This window comes from Pteropus alecto, unplaced genomic scaffold (assembly GCF_000325575.1).
Source record: "Pteropus alecto unplaced genomic scaffold, ASM32557v1 scaffold44, whole genome shotgun sequence".
In the NCBI taxonomy this organism is placed as follows: Eukaryota; Metazoa; Chordata; class Mammalia; order Chiroptera; family Pteropodidae; genus Pteropus; species Pteropus alecto.
The window spans coordinates 5,129,549-5,146,838 of NW_006436812.1; the positions used below are offsets into that span (position 1 = coordinate 5,129,549).

At 45.9% G+C, this 17,290-nt stretch overlaps 1 protein-coding gene across 1 annotated transcript in view; it reads right to left on the reverse strand.

The window, feature by feature from the left end:
* Positions 1-17,290, reverse strand: part of CCNF (cyclin F) — a 21,799-nt gene that overhangs the window by 3,914 nt on the left and 595 nt on the right. Inside the window, exons 2-13 of the mRNA XM_025048406.1 lie at positions 16,485-16,639; positions 15,303-15,409; positions 14,341-14,408; positions 12,955-13,148; positions 12,515-12,568; positions 11,640-11,744; positions 11,299-11,376; positions 9,344-9,495; positions 4,600-4,764; positions 2,674-2,797; positions 2,254-2,434; positions 1,850-1,937 (exon numbers count right to left, since the gene is read on the reverse strand). Of these exons, the coding sequence (XP_024904174.1) occupies positions 1,850-1,937; positions 2,254-2,434; positions 2,674-2,797; positions 4,600-4,764; positions 9,344-9,495; positions 11,299-11,376; positions 11,640-11,744; positions 12,515-12,568; positions 12,955-13,148; positions 14,341-14,408; positions 15,303-15,409; positions 16,485-16,639 (1,471 nt within the window). The remainder of the gene's footprint in view (positions 1-1,849; positions 1,938-2,253; positions 2,435-2,673; positions 2,798-4,599; positions 4,765-9,343; positions 9,496-11,298; positions 11,377-11,639; positions 11,745-12,514; positions 12,569-12,954; positions 13,149-14,340; positions 14,409-15,302; positions 15,410-16,484; positions 16,640-17,290) is intronic.

Consider the following 17,290-nt stretch of genomic DNA (forward strand, 5'->3'; position numbering starts at 1 on the left):
ACTCCCATGTGTATTGTCAAGAGAAATGTCAACACACATCTGCACAGAAACTTGTATATGAATGTTCACAGCAGCATGATTCATAATAGCCAAAAGGCAGGAACTACCCTAATGTCCATTGATGTACACATAGTAAACATAATGTGGTCCTTTCACATGGTGGAATAGTATTACAGTAGAAAACATTATGTAAGTGGAAGAGACTGGCCACAAAAGGCCACATATTACATGATCCCATTTGTATGAAATGTCCAGAACAGGCAAATCCAGAGAGTGAAAGTACATGAGAGTTTGCCTAGGGGTGGAAAGGAGGGGGACATATGGGGGTTTCTTTTCAAGTGCAAGGTTTCTTTGGAGGGTGGTGAAAATATTTTAAAATTGATGGTAGTTGAATTATACTTAAAAAAAAGTTTAGTTTTTAAATAAATGTTTCCAATTTATCTAGATTCAACCCAGCTTTGATTTTTGTGGGATGTGGTGCTTCTCCCTGTTATGCCTTAGGAGACCTCTCTGAAAAATGGGGTAACAGAACCCCTCAGGCAGCTGCAGGGATCACAAGGGAACCCAGGCCCAGCATGCAGGAGCCAACACTGCATCACAGTGTTGGGGGAAAATAACTTGGGGGTGGTGTAGGGGGACAGCCTAGCAATAACTTTTGGTAGCTTGGTAATGACTATTTGTACTCCTAGTGTGAGCAGCCATGGGGTGAGACACATGCTGACCCACTGACTATTTCCTGCACTCCCTGTCCATCAGCTACAAGGTCTGGACATTGCAGGAGAAAACGGTGGGCTGAAGCTCATGCCAACCCCTGGGAAACGCTGACAGGACCATGAGGCTGGAACACAGTGGGGAATGGGGAGACGTAGCAGATGGGCCAGAGCAGGGGCTGGTCAGAGGGATCTGGGCTGAGCTGGAGAGTTCTGATCTCAACTCAGAAGGTATAAGTGGAATTGACACGCTCAGAGGTAGCCACCGCAGTAATCCAGGAGGTGGCTGGGGGAGTGACCATGGACAGCCAGTGGAGGCCAAGGGAAGCAGATCCCGAGACGTGCAAAGAAAGTGTATTGGCCTTGAGAGCCTCTGGGACACAGGGACAGAGAAGCAGAAATTGGCTGGTCCAAGGTCTCTGCTAGGATGACAGGGCCTTGTCCACAGAGCACCAAATACAATCTATGAGGAGGAATGGCCCTAGGAAGAGAGGGGTTCTGGCTTGGATAAAGTGGCAGGAGGCATGGGGCTTGGGCTTTAAATGTGTTCTGAATCCTGGAAGTGGTTACATCTTCTAGGGGACATTTGAGGAGAAGCAGAAAGCTGGAATTACCTGGACTCATGCAAGGGGGAAGGGAACACTGAGGCAGCTCGGCCTGGTTGAGGAAGGAGGTGGTCATGGGGGCTTTAGCAGATATGCCCATGGTGGCGAGGATAGTGGGGACCAGAGTGAGGGGGCCGAAGAGTAGGAAGAGTATAAAAGTTGAACGGAGATGGGCAGCAGCCAGATATGTGCCTGGAGACCAAAGTTTACCAGAGCTAGGTCACAACATGTGTCGTACACCGAAATTCCCACCCAACTGAGAGATGGTCTCATTTTATCTGTTAGTCTGCTGCCTATGGAATTCGGCTTGGGTTGGGAGGAGCTGCTTGCTGCACACACATCATATGTTAAAAACAAGTGAAATAAGCGACATGGCCCTGGAATGTTTAAATGTCAACTCGAGATACACGATTCACTACAGGAAAGGTCTGTTTGGATTGATGGCCCTCTCGTGAGAGCCTCTGACCCCCATACTTGAGGATACAGCCTCTGTGGCAGAGGTTGGGTGGGAGGATCCATTTCTTTTTGACTCACCACTTTTGATGAAGGCTCAAGACACAGGGTATGAGGTCTTCACAGGAGAACCCAGTAAGGTCCCATAGTCGAGTGGTCCAGGGCTGTGCTGGGGAGGAAAGAAAGAATGGTGGGGCCATTCTGACTCCCACTCACACCCACAGCCCAGATGGTTCTGTTGTGGCATTTCTCCAAGCTGAGTTGCACAGACCCCACATACAATGCATGCCTGCTCACTGTCAACAGTGTGGGCAATACTTAAATTAGAACCATCCCTAACCTCACCCCCAGAGAACAGCTTTTAGTCCATTCTGGTGTTTTCTTCTCCAGAAGAGGTGGGCCTGCTTCTTTTTCTCCCCTTTCCTCCTCTGTATCAGAACATCATCTCCTGACTCTAGAAACCCCCCAGGCCCCAGGCTTCTTACTCTGCCCGTGCATCAGTCTTGCCAGGAGCAAGGCAGCTGCAGCCTGGTGGGCTGGGGAATAGGCAGCCAGGCTGGTGTGCAGCAGGGAGAGCTCGCAGAGGAAGCTGCACAGATGCTGGGTTCTTGGTGCCACAGGAACCAGCGTCAGCAGGATGTCCTTGTAATCGACCACGGTGGGGACCTAGACAGAACCGGGAGGTGAAAGTGGACTCTCAGCACAAGGAGGCTGGCCCAGTTTGGGGTCTGGCCCAACCAATGTTCAGGCTGGACACCAAGGCATGTGGTGACAACATGCCTTCTGGGTCCAGAAAGACTTCCCAGGGCAGGAAAGCTCAACACTATGTGGATGCCCTTGGCTCCTGCTGCCCCCTCACGTGACCGCCATTTTGACTTACAAGGAAAAAGCAAATGGCCACTTACTCGAATCTTCCCTTCCAGGGCGGAGATGATCTCTCCCATCATCCTCACCAGGTCCTCGTACTTGTACGTGTTGTCTGTGAGCCACACAGCCTCCCGGATTGTCAGGATTTCCTTGCTGATGAACCTGGAATGTGGAGAAAGGGTCTGAGCATTGAGTCCATTTCCCTTGGCAGGGCGATGGCTTTAGGATTCAGTGACAGAGGGAGATAAAAAGAGTAGACCTGGCTGTCTGTGGCCACTGAGGGGAACTGAAAAGTTCGCACAATCCTGTCCTAAGGGGCTGGAAAGGAAAAGGGATTAGTGCTATGGACCAGTGGGAGTAGCTGGACCACCAGGTGCATAGATGTTTCTACAAAAGGTACTCATGAATGATGTGATCAGTAGTCTTCTTAGTGACTGAGGGAAGGGTTGCCCTGCCTTGTGCCAGATTCTACAGAGTGACTAAACTCGGGAGGCAGGTAAGCCAACAGATCTGAGCTGAAGGTTGTTCAAAGGTCTATACACAGCATGAAGTCTGGCCACAAGAATCTTGATCGTCCCTTAGGCAGGTAGTCACCCTGTTCTCTACTCTCCATCAGTGTCAACTATCAGAGAACACACTGGTCCAGTGGTCTGCCAAGGGTGAGGGTGGACCAGGGCCAACCCTAGGGCTGGCTCAGTACTAAAAATTCTGCAGCTGCTGAATGTGCTATCAGCTTGAATGAGAGGGACTGGGATGCACGGTGACCAAAGGTGCCAAAAGGATGAGATGCAAGTGGGCAAGAGCCCTGCGCTTGGAGCAGCCACAGGTACTGCTTTGAGAGCAGAGGCAGGGCATCTCAGCCTCTAAAATTTTTAAGCAATTATCATCTCACTGCTAGTAAGTCTGTGGTCCAATAACTGGGTCTCTGACAGCAGGGATGTAATTATGCCATCTAGGTCCAGGAGGCAGAGACCCTGTCTGTTCAGCCATCTCTGTCCAGGAGACCTGGAAAGCTAAGAGGGGCCCAGACAAGTGTGTAGCAATCTGCACCCATGCTCCCACTACCTATGGTCGTATTACCCTACTTCCACGACTATCCAGAGACCACACTTTCCAGTTCCACTGAGGCCATGTGACTGAACTTGCTGCAAACGTGGACACGGTGACCTTAGGGGTCATGGGGGGTGGCAGAGAGTAAGACAACACCTGGGGCTCCTCTGTGATCTCCTGCAACAGAAAATCCATCCCAATGACATGACCCTCTGCCTCTGGATTACCGTGTAAAAGAAATCAATCTGTAGTTTACACCACTGTGTGCAGTAAGCCTGTTCCTTACTCCCCAAGCCTTACAGACAAGGACAGTCGGTCTGGAAAGCACAGCCCAGAGGAAATGGTAGACTATGAGGGCAATATCTGATTTAGGAAAACTAGAAAATGCAAAATGTATGGCGGGAATCACTGTCTACATTATTTTCAAAGGCAAAACTAGAACAGACAGGTATTTGTTAAGGGATGGCAGATTCAGGTAAAATTGAAGATGGTACAGCCTGAAACACCAGAGCTGCCAAGGGTGCAGGCTGCCATGCAAGGAGCAGGTGCCCGGTCCGTGTGGTTAGAGCGGGGTCTGTGGGGAGTTGGGTGGGGCGTTTGAGACCTACTAACTGCTGGTTTCTAATGACACATACTTGAGAAACACATAAAAGCAGTGTTTCTGTGGTATTGGTGGAGGACTGTGGAGAACAGCCAACTATTTTGGGTCCTGAGATCATGTGCTGGGACGAGTGGCCACGCAGGGTAAACCTGTGTGGGGAAGACTGCCCGACTTAGACACTCTGTAAATAAAACCCCCCATCTAATGAGGTGGGACACTGAAGCCTTATTTCCCTGAAAAGCCAGCCCATGAAGTTGGGCAAGGCTAGTAAGCAGCACTGTCCTGTGGTCTTGGCTGCAGAGGGGCTTCTCACCGGGTGCAGATGACCATGCAGGCGATGCCTAGCAGCTGGAGCCTGTACCGGGGCACTAGCCTCCTCCGTAGGTACCGGTCCACACATTCCACAGTCAGGTGAAGGCACAGACTCGTGAAGTCCTTCATGGTGGCGACTTCTACCAGCCAGTCTATTAGAATGTACCTGTGGGAAGAGCACCACCCCTGAACACTAGAGCGAGTATTCACAAACGTCCTGTCTCCCATTTCCAATGGCCTTTCTGTCCCAAGAGAGTGAGCTGGTCATCTGTACCATCAGTTTACCCAGGAACCATCTGAGGCTGAGATGCAATGTTCAAGGGAGCTGGGGAGGGCCCATGTCTCTCAACTTTGTTTCTGAGAAGCAGGTGGGTTCACATATTGGTGTCCCTGCTTCCCCTACAGATCCCACCAGGCACTGGATAAGCATGGATACTCACAGGTAAGGGTCAAGATGGGTCTGCTCTAAAAAGCTGGGGACAGATCACAGATCCCGGGATGAGAGGAAAAGTCACTCAAAGGTGCAAGACCTTTGGTCTTTCTGCAAACCTGTACACTTTCTGAGGAACAGCTCACCTGTGGGGTCCTTTACCAAAACTCTCTGCATAAGAGCAAAGAGCCAAGAACACAGCCAAAGCAGGATGTATTGAGCCTGTGAGCTGGAGTTCTCAGTCACCCAGCAACCCTGACGGAGGACACAGCCTGACAGAGCCCACAGACATGGATGGGGTCCCTCCTTGAGAGGGCTAAAACCTAGGGCCAGGGATACAGACATCACAAGGGAATATTGTGTGCAATGGCCAGGATACTCGAGTACAGTAAATGACAAAGGAGAGAAGACAGAAGCGAGAGAGAGAAAAACTGTGATTCTGCAAGAATCTGCACAGATAGGAGGGATGGCTTCCTCATGTCAGCCTAGAGAGAAGCAGCTCTTATAGGCGGATGGAAAGAGAGAAGCAGTGGTGGTGGAAAGGAAGGGGGAAGGGATGAAGGAGGAAGATAAGCCTCTATTTTCTTCCAGAAGGAGGAAGAGCATGAGCTTCAGGTGTTTTAAGGTTTAATCCAGTCACTATTGGAACAGAAGAAGCTCCCCTACACAGACAGAATTAACAAGTTTAACAATCTGATTTATAAAAAGACCAACCAAAGTATATACTTGAAAATGGTTAAATCTGAAACTAATATGTCAATTATACCTCAATAAAAACAAAGTTGGCAATTGTCTGGCATAGAGAATGGAAAGATGTTCAACTCAAGGGCTGAAATGATATTTCAATAGTTGTTTTAGTTCTTGAAAAAGAAAAAGCAAAATTTGTTACCCCCCAAAAAAGGAATAGCGATAGTCCAAAAAAAAAAGAAAAGAAAAAAAGCAGACTGAGGAAGCGCAAGGTGTTATCAGCATATTTCTTCTAACAGAAAGAGGGAAGAGCTGAGAGAAATGGGGTGGGGGGCTGCCACTGCCACCACAGGCACAGGATTCAAAATCACAATAGCTTTCTGAAAAAAATGGGAGGGGAAAAATGGCTTAGGTGATAGAGGCTTTGTTCATCCCTCTTGTGACAAAATCAAAGTTGTGATACAAACACAGAGTAAACAGCAAGGAAAATTGCCTGGGATCTAGATGAACAGAAGCACAACTAGGGAGAGAAATAATCAACCTGCAACAGTAGGAAGTAGATGAGGGTGAAGATGTGAGGCTGCTCAGCGGGAGAGGATGAGTGAGACAGAAGCTGTGGCAGCTGTAGCTGGCAGCTGCAGACACCTCTTAAAGGGGCCGTGTCCATGACTGGACTTTTGCAGTGACAGACCTCATTCTGAGCACCAGTGCTGAGCTGGCTGCACAGGGGTGAGACACCAGGGACTTACAGGGGGACACTGAGTTGTCAGAGTGAGGGCCGGAGACGAGGCTCTCTCCAGGCAGAAGTGCCGGCAGTATCCACTGTTCCTATGTTGAGCCCTCCCCACCTCCCAGTGTATGAACACAGCCCAACCATAGCTGAGACATCATCAAACTGAATAACAGAGATCGCTACCCCCAGAGGATTCCCTGAAACTCCGCCTCCTCCAACTCACGGCCCCACCCAAGCCACATCTAGTTGTGTCCTCGGTGACTCCGGTGCTCCTTGCTGAGCAGCGCCAAGACTCACACTTGGTGGCAGCTGGCCTCGGTTTCTGGTGTGGTTTCTTGAGGCAAGTAAAAGCATAGCAACTATGGATTGCCTGCTGAATCTTAACAGGTGGCCCTGGAAGGGCACATGCTGGGGCTAAACCTAGCCTGCAGCTGAACCCCTCTCAGGACTGTGCCACTGGACACCTACTTCATAAAGCTGCGCTAATAAGACTGGGAGACTTAGGAGCATTGCTTAGTACATAGAAACAGACACAGAAAGGTTATAAAGATGAACTTAGGGGAAGTGTAGATGAATTCAATGAGAACTTTGACAAAGAGATAAAAAACATAAAAACGGAAATAGAAATTATAAAAGGAAACCAGTCAGAAATGAAAAACACATGATCTGAGATGAAGAGTATATCAAAGGGAATAAACAACCATAAAGAAGAGGATCGAACCACTTAGATATAGAGGAAGGGGAAGCCAAGGACACTCAATCAGAACAGCAAGAGAAAAGAAGCCAAGACTATAATAATAATTTAAGGAGCCTATGAGACACAATTAAATGTAAAAATCTCCATGTCATAGGGGTACCTGAAGGAAAAGAAGTTGAAGGGCTATTTGAAGAAATAATGTTGGAAAACTTCCCTAACTTGGTGAAGGAAATAGACATACAACCCCAGGAAGCTCAGAGAGTCCCAAAAAAGATGAACCCAAAGAGGCCCACAACAAGACACATTATAATTAAAATGCCAAAGCTTAAAGACAAAGAGAGAATCTTAAAAGCAGCAAGAGGAAAGCAGCTAGTTATCTACAGGGGAGTACCCATAAGACTGGCAGTTGATTTCTCAAAAGAAACTATGCAGGACAGAAAGGCTTGGCACAAAATATTCGATGTGATGAAAACTCAAGATCTACAACCAAGAATACTTTATCCAGCAAAACTATCATTTAGAGTTGAAGGACAGATAAAGAGCTTCCCAGACAAAAATAAGCTAAGAAAGTTTTTCAACACCAAGCCAGTATTACAGGAAATGTTGGGGGACTTCTTTAAGAGAAAAAATATGTATCAAAACAAGAATAAAGAATGGAAAAAATTACATTCCTACCAACAAGTACCTCAAACAGAAAAGAATTAAGTGCTCCAACCAAAAGATAGAGAGGCTGAATGAATAAGAAAACAAGACCCCTACATATGCTGCCTACAAGAGGCTCACTCAGATTTAAACTCAGCTTAAAAGACACACAGAGACTAAAAGGAAGGGGATGGAAAAAGACATTGCTTTGATGGACCTAGAGGGTATTGCGCTGAATGAAGTAAGTCAGATAAAGACAAATATTGCATGATTTCACATACAAGTAGACTCTAAAGAATAAACAACAACTAAAATGGAAATAAACTCATAGATACAGAGAATATTTTGAGGGCTACTAGATGGTTTAACTTGTTCTGAGGCTTAAAAAGGAAAACTGGAGAGAGCAGACATTACATGGGATATTTTCTCTTCAAAGCCCTGAATAACTTAAGCATTACTGGTTTTAGAAGGGAGAGGGGAGGATGGCGAAAAAGGGCAAAGGGATTAAGTACCAATGGATAGTGACAAAATAGACATGGAGATATAAAGTGTAGCATAAGGAAAGTAGTTAATAATGGAATAAATATGTAAGGGGGAAGAAGAGTACTAGATTTAGTAGAGTAATCACTTTGTGAGTTACATAGATCTCTAATCACTATGCTGAACAACTAACTGAAACTAATATATTATTGTATGCCAATTATAATTGAAAAAAAGTCATTGAATTGTACAACGTAAATATGAGCAACTCTTTATATTTATATTTCAATAAAGCCAGGGGGAAAAAAAGAGTAAAAAAAAAAATAATAGCTTTGTGACATTTAATGTGGGAACAGAGGACGACACATCCCACAGTGTGAAAACTTACTATGCGCTGGGCATTGTCTGCTGCAGTTTAGCCAGAGCCTGCCCATTATGAACCCAAAATGTATTTGAAATCTCTTGCATAAGCTTAAAAATTTATTCACATTTTCCATTTTACTAACATGTTCTGTGACTGAGTGTACAAGTGTCTTATCTCTAAACCTGGGAGAAAAATGGACCTGTAGGAAGAGGTAGGTCATGCTGGGGTTTCGGGCTGCCAGGCATAGTGCAGCGGCCCCAGAAGGCATAACTCCCTGGGTCAGGCTGACTCGAATGGCCATATTGTTTCACGAACCAAGTTGATGCTCATGAGGATGGGTTGTAAAGGAAAGGTGGTTTTTTGGCTTCAGAAGTTGGAGATATGAATCCCATCATTTTATAAAGATTGGTTTTTGTTCTATTTAAATTGTTTTGTTCTATTTAAGTGGTTTAACTTGTTCTGAGGCTTAAAAAGGAAAACTGGAGAGAGCAGACATTACATGGGATATTTTATCTTCAAAGCCCTGAATAACTTAAGCATTATTGGTTTTAGAAAACATACACATACATGAATGGGGGGATCCCAGTGAGGTTGACAACACAGGGTACTCTTTGACAGGTGGCTTAGGTGAAACAGAAGGAACAACTCCCTTCACCCCAGAGACCAGTGGTCACTTTGCCTCCTGATCTGAAGCTCTGGCTTGAACCCTCACCTCATTGTGTCGTTGAGTCCCTTCTGCATGGAAAAGACCTCCTGCTTATTGGCAGCAGGGGAGGCCTGAAACAGCTGGCAGACTATCTCGTTGGAAGCTTTCACTTCTAATCCAAGTTGGTTTCCATTTGCACAGGCTTTGGCTAAAGACACCTGAGAAGGAAAGGCACGGAGAATGAGGACGAAGCAGTGGCTTTTGAGGTTTTATCTCCGAATGTGAAAGGCTGTTGAGGGAGAGGACGTGTATATACATTTGGCCTCCTTAGGCCTTGTAAGCCTTCTGGAACCAGCATGACTAAGATTTTAATTATTCTTTTTGAAATAAGTAATATTATTCCATGATAAAGAATTTTAAAAAGGACTAAAGGTGTATAATGGAATGTCAGTCCCCTTCCTACCCTGGTATAGCTCCTCAGCCAATTTAAGTCTTCTGCCAACTTTTAAAAAAAATTTTGTTTCTGCTCATCCCCTAATTGTGAAAGCTAGACACTTCAGGGGTAAGCCTCATGGCAAAATGGCAAAGATCATGCTGGGGGCTCACAGGACTTGGCTTTAAAACCTGGGTATGTGACCACAGGCAAATTGGGGCAAGTGCTGTACCTCAGTTTCCCTTCTTATGAAGTGGCATACAGTATCTGCTTTGGCAGATGGATGTGAGGATTAACTGAGATGTGTCAAACACTTGGGACAAGAACCATCCAGCACCTACCCACAAAGCCCTCAGGTGGTTACTATCACTATTTCTAGTTCCTTTCAGATTTCTCTATGCATTTGTAGCAGTGTGTATATGCATTTGTGATCACAGTATATATACATCTTTTCTTTGCCCACCTAATAACGTAGTTCCTTAGGAGATGAATTATCTGTAAGCATGTTTCACCTATTTTTCCATTTCGGATGTTTCTGATGTTTTATTTCTGAGATATCTTTGTGCAGACTGTTTAGCACCTGCACCTGTCTGCTCACGTGGTCAGCACACAAGAATGGCTCTGCTAAGCCTTTTGCTACTTGTGTCCAAGTGCTTTCTGAAAGGCCAGACCTGATGTTCACGCCCACTAATAGGAAGACTATTTTATCACATCTTTACCAGCAAAAATGACTACTGTTAAAAGTGTGTATTTTCTGAAATAGGGATCCACTGAAAAACAGAGGACATACATATATGTAATTTGCTAATGTGACAGTTGAGATCACGTGCCCTTCCGACCAGCATTGAGCAGAATGCTGCTGCTCTGCGTTTGTGCCAGTTGTGTTTGTTTCTTCTAAGAGGGCACTGAGGCCCTGTAGACTTCTGTTACGGTCTTACTTTTCTTATATGATGAGTTTGAGCTTCCAATAGAATCACATTGTTATATGTCTTGTAAATTTGCTGACTGCCTTTTTGGACACAAACATTACAGTGTTCTGTGACTTGTCAGCCTGGGCCATGTACCACTTTGTGATTTTCTTTCTTAGCTTTTGAGAGTAGACAACTCTCAACCACTCTCTATCTGACTGGCTTTCTTTGATTTGTCTTGAAACCATGACTTTACAGATGTAAGGGGAGAGTGCCTTGAGAACACCAACAATCCCTGGTGTCCTGGTTCTGACACTGGTGAGCAGGTCGAACGAAGAGAAAAGGACAGCACTCTAGATGCCCATCTGCTCTAAGGAGCCTCGAGTTCTGCTGCTGAGATAAGCTTTACCTACAGGACAACTTTAGGGAACAGTATGAATTTTGATAGCAGACACAGTCCATAAGCACTTAGAAACTAAGAGGGTGAATGGCTTAGGGGCAATGGGCTTTGAGATGATGGGGCAGAGATAGGCAGAGATGAAAGAGGCACTCTGGGCTCTCCTCCCCACACACTCCAGAACTAAATTCCTTTAAAACCCGGCTCCAGCCCTGGGCCAATCTTACTGCCTCCTGAGTGGGAGCCCAAGAGGTGTAAGGACAAAGGCCAGCTCCCACTTTACCTGTGCTTCCCAGCAGCCTTTGGCAGCATAGTCCCTGAGTTTCCGGAAGTTGTAGAGGCATCGTCCAGGATCAGACATCTGTCAATGGGAGAAAGTCATCATGACTTTATATGGTTTTATCTCTGGAGAAGCTCAGAAATGACCCATGGGGTCCTTTATCCCCTCAAATGACAGTGGTCATTCTGGGGCAGTGCTGAAAACAGCCCACTAAGCAGTGGCTCTAAAGGGCTTAAGAGCTGTATGAGGATTCCCTTGTGCCGACAACTTCTTCAAGGGCCAATTTGGAGATTGTGTCTATGGACAACATAATTCCTCTCCTCCTCAGACCCAGGTCCACTTACATCTGTCTTTCTGTCACTTTCCCAGAGGAGGTACGAGCTGGTCAAACATCCCTGATTAGCAGATTCTTCAAACAGGTCATGGGCCTGCTTCTTTTTTTCTTCATCCTGGAATAAATCCAAGCAGTTTGTTCTTCTTTTTGTCTGTACTTTCTCCTAAATCATTCTAACCATCTTCGTCTTTTTTCCTACCCCTAAGTGAGTATACGCATTGATCTTTAATAAAATGAGTTAACTAAATTGGAGTAGAAATAACTTCTTTAAAGATATACAATTTGACACCCAATGTAGAAAGCAAACTCACAAGTTCTGCTCTCACAGGCCTGCTTTCTCTTGGACACTGTCTATGTTTGGCTTGACCCTGGGTCACCTTGAGGGCCAGCCCTCCACACTAAATCACTCCCAGTGATGTTAGAGGTTATCTTGGGGATCCTTTACCTCCTCCTTCCTGTTCAGTGCCCTCCCTGTTACTGTCAACACACACCTGTCACCAGAAGACACCACTTTTCCTGAGTCTGCTGCAGATGGGCTCCCTTAATCACAAAACTTGTTAAAGCTTTCTCAAATATACAGAGCTCTGTTTAAGGAGTGGGAGAGGCCGCCCAACAGCAGAGCAATGAAACAAATAAAGACTGTGGTGCAATGCATTTAGATGCTCTGCCCGGCTCCACATGGCCTCTCACGTCAGGGCTCACTTTGGCTTTGAACCTTGGATGCCCCCTTCTGCTGCCTTCACGTACTTCCTGGCCCTCAGTGTTTGCGGTTTCCAGAAAGGTAATCAGCACAGAAATGTGGAGCTACTATACTTCATGTGCTCAACCAGGCCAGGGGCATGTCAAACAACACAGAATCCAAGTGAAATGGATAACTCAACTCACCTCAAAGAGACTCATAACTCTCCCCAAGCAGTGCAGTATGGATGCTCTGTGAGTCTAAAATAGGAGAAAGATCTGTGATTATCAGTGGAGAAGCTGCCTTCCCAGTCTGTGTGTCCTGTGGCTCTTGACCACCCCTTTGTGCAGAGGACCAACTGCTTCACGGAGCTTCTGTCCTGCCTTCTCAGCTGTCAATGTGCCCACAGTCCAGCCCATTGTCTGATTCCCCTGACCACTGGCTCTGAGGCCTCCTCTCCTGACGGGTGGTTTCCAGACACTCCCACACCCACACTCTTAATTCTCTGCACCTCCACTGCCCTCAGATCCCTGACATTACGAGGTCCACGGCATCTTCCCTCAAGGTTTTCTCGCCTCCCAGGATCCTATGGGGCTAGGACTGCCCAGCTTGGCCTGCCTTACATGCACCCCTCACTAGGACTCACTCTTTGCAGCTGGCACTCCGCTCTGAGGCTCTCATGAACCACGGCCTTACAGCAGCTTCCGGACACCGACCATGGCGGGCGGATGAAGAGCCAGATGAAAGGGGCAGCATTGACATTCAGTCGCTCGGCGAGACTGAAGAAGCGAGAGGCCTTCAGGCCATTCACTTCTGCACGGGCTTCATCAGATACCGACACTGTGGAGGAGAAAAGAAAGTAAGCCAGAGACATCCCTAGAGGATAAATGTGAAAAGTTCTCCATGGTCTTTTGTGAAAGTCTAAAACCTTAAGCCTATTGGAGTGCAAAGCTGCTGATGTCTTAGGAAAGAAGAGCCCTCCAGACAGGGGCTCCTCTCTTTTCTTCCTCTATTTTGTGAATCGTGTGAGCCCACCAGGGTCTTCCCAGCAGCCTGGATTTTGAAGGTTGGGAAGGTATCCCCTCACACAGAGGTGTCTTTTGACCACCCTCCCTCCTGCTGGGAACTGCTACTGACCTCCCTTCTAACGGGTACATGCTTCTTTTTGAGTTAATGAGCATTTCCCAAATTAGGCAGTGGTGATAGCTGCACAACTTTGTGAATATACTAAAAACCGCAGTGTTGTATACTTTAGATGGGTGAGTTGTATGGTATGTGAATTCTATCTGGGAATCGCTGTCTGACGGGATGGTGGGGGTAGGACGGCTGCTCTCCTAAGCCTAGAAGAGGAATGCTCATCAGTCACAACAGTCTTGTCAACTCAGCAAGACACCAGATCTTTTAAAAGCAGAACAATGGTGGCTATACCCAAGTCTTTATGCCTTTTGGGAACTGGGACAAGATGGCCCGTAGGCTGGTTCCTTGGTGTGCTGAGCAGACAGGTGAGAATTGGGAGAAGGCCACATAGATCCTTGGGGAGAATCACCCTTCGGGGTGAAGAAATTCAGGCACCTGGCCAGCTTTGACCTGCCTATACCTGCCTCCTTCTTGGAGCCTTGGCTACCTGTGTTATTGAAACCCTATGCAATAAGGCTTGCTTTGACTGCTGCCCCAGTGTTCCAGAGAAGAACTGTGGCTGAGAGGAGCCACAGCCCAGGCATGGGCTGCAGTGTTAATCAGACAGAGGGCAGGCAGCTGGGGGAAGGCTGGCTGCCCGAGTAGCCCCCATTCTGAGTCTTTGCTCAGTCATTCTTTGCCAAATGAAATTAAAGTGTTTATTAAAATAAGAGGGGACTCCCCTAACCTATAAAATCAAAGTTCATCAATGGGTCCCTCAGCAGGGCACCTCTGGGCACAAGCTCCCTGGAGACAGTAAGGCAGACCACCAGACACAAGAGTGACTAAATTACAAACACTGGGAAGGGCTCTTGCTTGTTCTAAAACGTCAACATCAAGTGGAGCAAGGACTTACAGCCTTCATTGTAGAGGTAGGCGATGCCCAGCTTCACAGCAGCTTCAAAATTTCCCTTTTCAGCAGCCCTAGAGCATTAAAAACATAAAACATCACATGATTTTATTCCATAAAGGTTATGTTCCATCACAGCAATTGAAGCTAAAATACTTGTTTACTGAATGGAAAATTTTTTAGGTAATGCAGTCACATATCATTTACCTATGACATGCTACATGTATGAACCTTGAAAACATGCTAAGTGAAAAAAGCCAGTCACAAAAGGCCAAATTTATATGAGTCCTTATATGAAATGTCCAGAATGAGCAAATCCATAGAGACAGTAAGTGGATTTGTGGTTGCCTAGGGTTTGGGGGATTGCAGGTAAAATAGAAAGTGATTGCTACTGGGTATAGGGTTTCATTTTGGGGTAATGAGAATGTTCTAAAGTTAGACAGTGTTGATGGTTGCAAAACTGTGTAAACATATTAAAGACCATTGAGTTGTACATTTTAAATGGTTGAGTCGTATAGTTTGTGGATGACATCTCAGATGGCCTGCTTGGGCACTGGCACACTGGGGCTCATGGGCCTCAAGGCTGGGAAGGTGGGATTAGCCAATGAATGAAATACAATAGGATTTAAATCACATGATTTTGAACAAAATTGCTGCATTAAGTTTCCACACAAAAGTGACCTGTGTTTGAGTCATGTGGGATGGGTCAGAGCCCAACTGGGACCCTTCAGCACGGTTGTGACTAATAAGTCACACATATACTACTGGCATGGATGACTAAAGACTGTGCTTGAAGCCATGTGACCCAGTGGATGAGACTGATAGCCCTCAGTTGCTTCCGGCTGGGATAAGGTGTTGGTAGGGGCCACAACAAGAGGAAAATTGTTCTCAGGTCAGGTCTTAGAACACAGGCTGGCATATCAGGGAGGCCCGAAGACAACCAAGCTGTTCTCAGGGTGCAGCGATACCTTTCAAAGAGCTTCAGGTTCCTTGGAGAAGGCCACAGCTCCTGGAAGTTGGCACACGCCCATACACTGGCATGGTTGTCTACCAGGTACTTCAGCTGGGAGTGCACCTGCAGAACAATGGAAGCAAGGTGGGGAGGGGGATTATCAAGGGACTTCCCAGAAGCTCTGCTCCTAGAGCTTTTGAAGACAGGATGTAGATGGATAAAAGGTCTCCTATTCCCTTACCCAACCCAGTAGTAAAGATCCCAGTTTCTGTGTCTCAAAGCAATAGTTGCTTTGAATAGAGAAAAGAGTCCAGAAACAAGTTTCATTGCAGCTTTAAATGTGGGGACAGTGGTCCTGGATGGAGAAATAAGCACCTGGGCTGAGAAAGAGGAGATAACACCTCTGTAAGGGTTTATACCCACAAGGATCAGGGAAATCAACTCTACAGGAACAGGTAGGACAGAAATCTGTTTTGTGCTCCTCTAACTGGGACCTGGCTAGTGGGAGCACAGCTGGAGCTTGGAGGTCAACAAGGGCTCTTGGAAAAGACTGGCACATGTGACAGCAGCCTCAGGTAGGACCTGGAGCCCCTGCCCTTGGCGGGAGCCCTGACCAAAAATGAGCATTTTAAGGACTAATGTTCCCACTGCCATTGGAAACTCAGCACTCATGGATATTATGACCAAAATGGAGGTGGCTTTGGGAGTTGGAGAAGCGGGTTCTTGTTTTCCCACTAATTCACTATATGCCCTCAATTAAGTTACTCGAAGTGAGGCTGCAGTTCTGATATTTGTAAAATACCTCCCAGAGTCCCTTTCAGTGCTGAATGTTACATGGGATTTGTCTTCAAAAATATACTTTTATTCTTTTTAATACCAGTTTATTTCTTTAAAAATAAACTTTTAAAATTTATTTTTCAATTACAGTTGAGATACAATATTATATGTTTTAGTATATGTTATTTCTTAAGGGGTTTCACTTAAGAAATTTCACTGTCATAAAAGGGTACTTTCTGTTAAACATTACGATGAGTGTGCTACGTTTCAGCTTTCCTATACCTTGAGCATCTATTAACAATATCATCCTTGTTTCTCTGTCTACTTTTGTAGCCAAAGCTCTGTTCTGACATTTAAGAACACGAAGCTTTGATGTTATAAACAATGCTAAGGCTGACACTATTTTCATCTGACAACTTACAGCCCGAACAGCAAGGATGTCTCCGACAGAAAGCCATTTCAGGATATGAAAAAGCACATCTTCCGGGAGACTCAAGATGGTTAGGTTTCGCGGCCTCCTTCTTATTCTTCGCTTTGTAGGATAACAGAAACACTTGGCACATCTACAGTGGATCACTTAAGAAAAAAAATCAGAATGGTCCAAATGATGTGTTGGAAAGGAGTTCTACTGATGTGAAAAATTATATCTGAATATGATTTTCTAGTTACTGTCCCCTGCCCCACAAAAGGAACCAGCCATATTTCTAGTTCCCAACAAAGATTGAATAAAGGAGTAATATTATAAGGATTACAGATAACATCATCATTCATTCAAATATTCAGTATTTATGGTGACTGGCAAAGAACCATATAACTTGGCTATTGGGAAACTTCCTGATCTAGAGCCCAGATGACAATAAGATAAGGGAAAAAGTAGCCAATGCTGATGAGGTTCTCCTGGCATTTCACGCTCAATTAATCCCCCTGGGACCCTTGCTGATTTCTTTGCTTCCATGTGAACACATTACAAAAATGCATAATGTTCAATAAGGATCTGTGGGCTTGAACAATCTGGTTTTTTGAGTCCAAACTCAAAAAGGAGGGTTAGCCCAACAGGGAAGCAAAGGCTGAACTTCAAGGCCAGGCCGGTCCCAACTCTGCGGATGTCCGGAGCTGCCCAGTGTTCTCTCTCTCCATAGCGGGGTTCCTTTCAACTCTAGCAGCTCCTTCTTCATTCTACGCAGACAATCTAGAAGCTCCAGGGCAGAAGCCCCTCACCTCCATTTT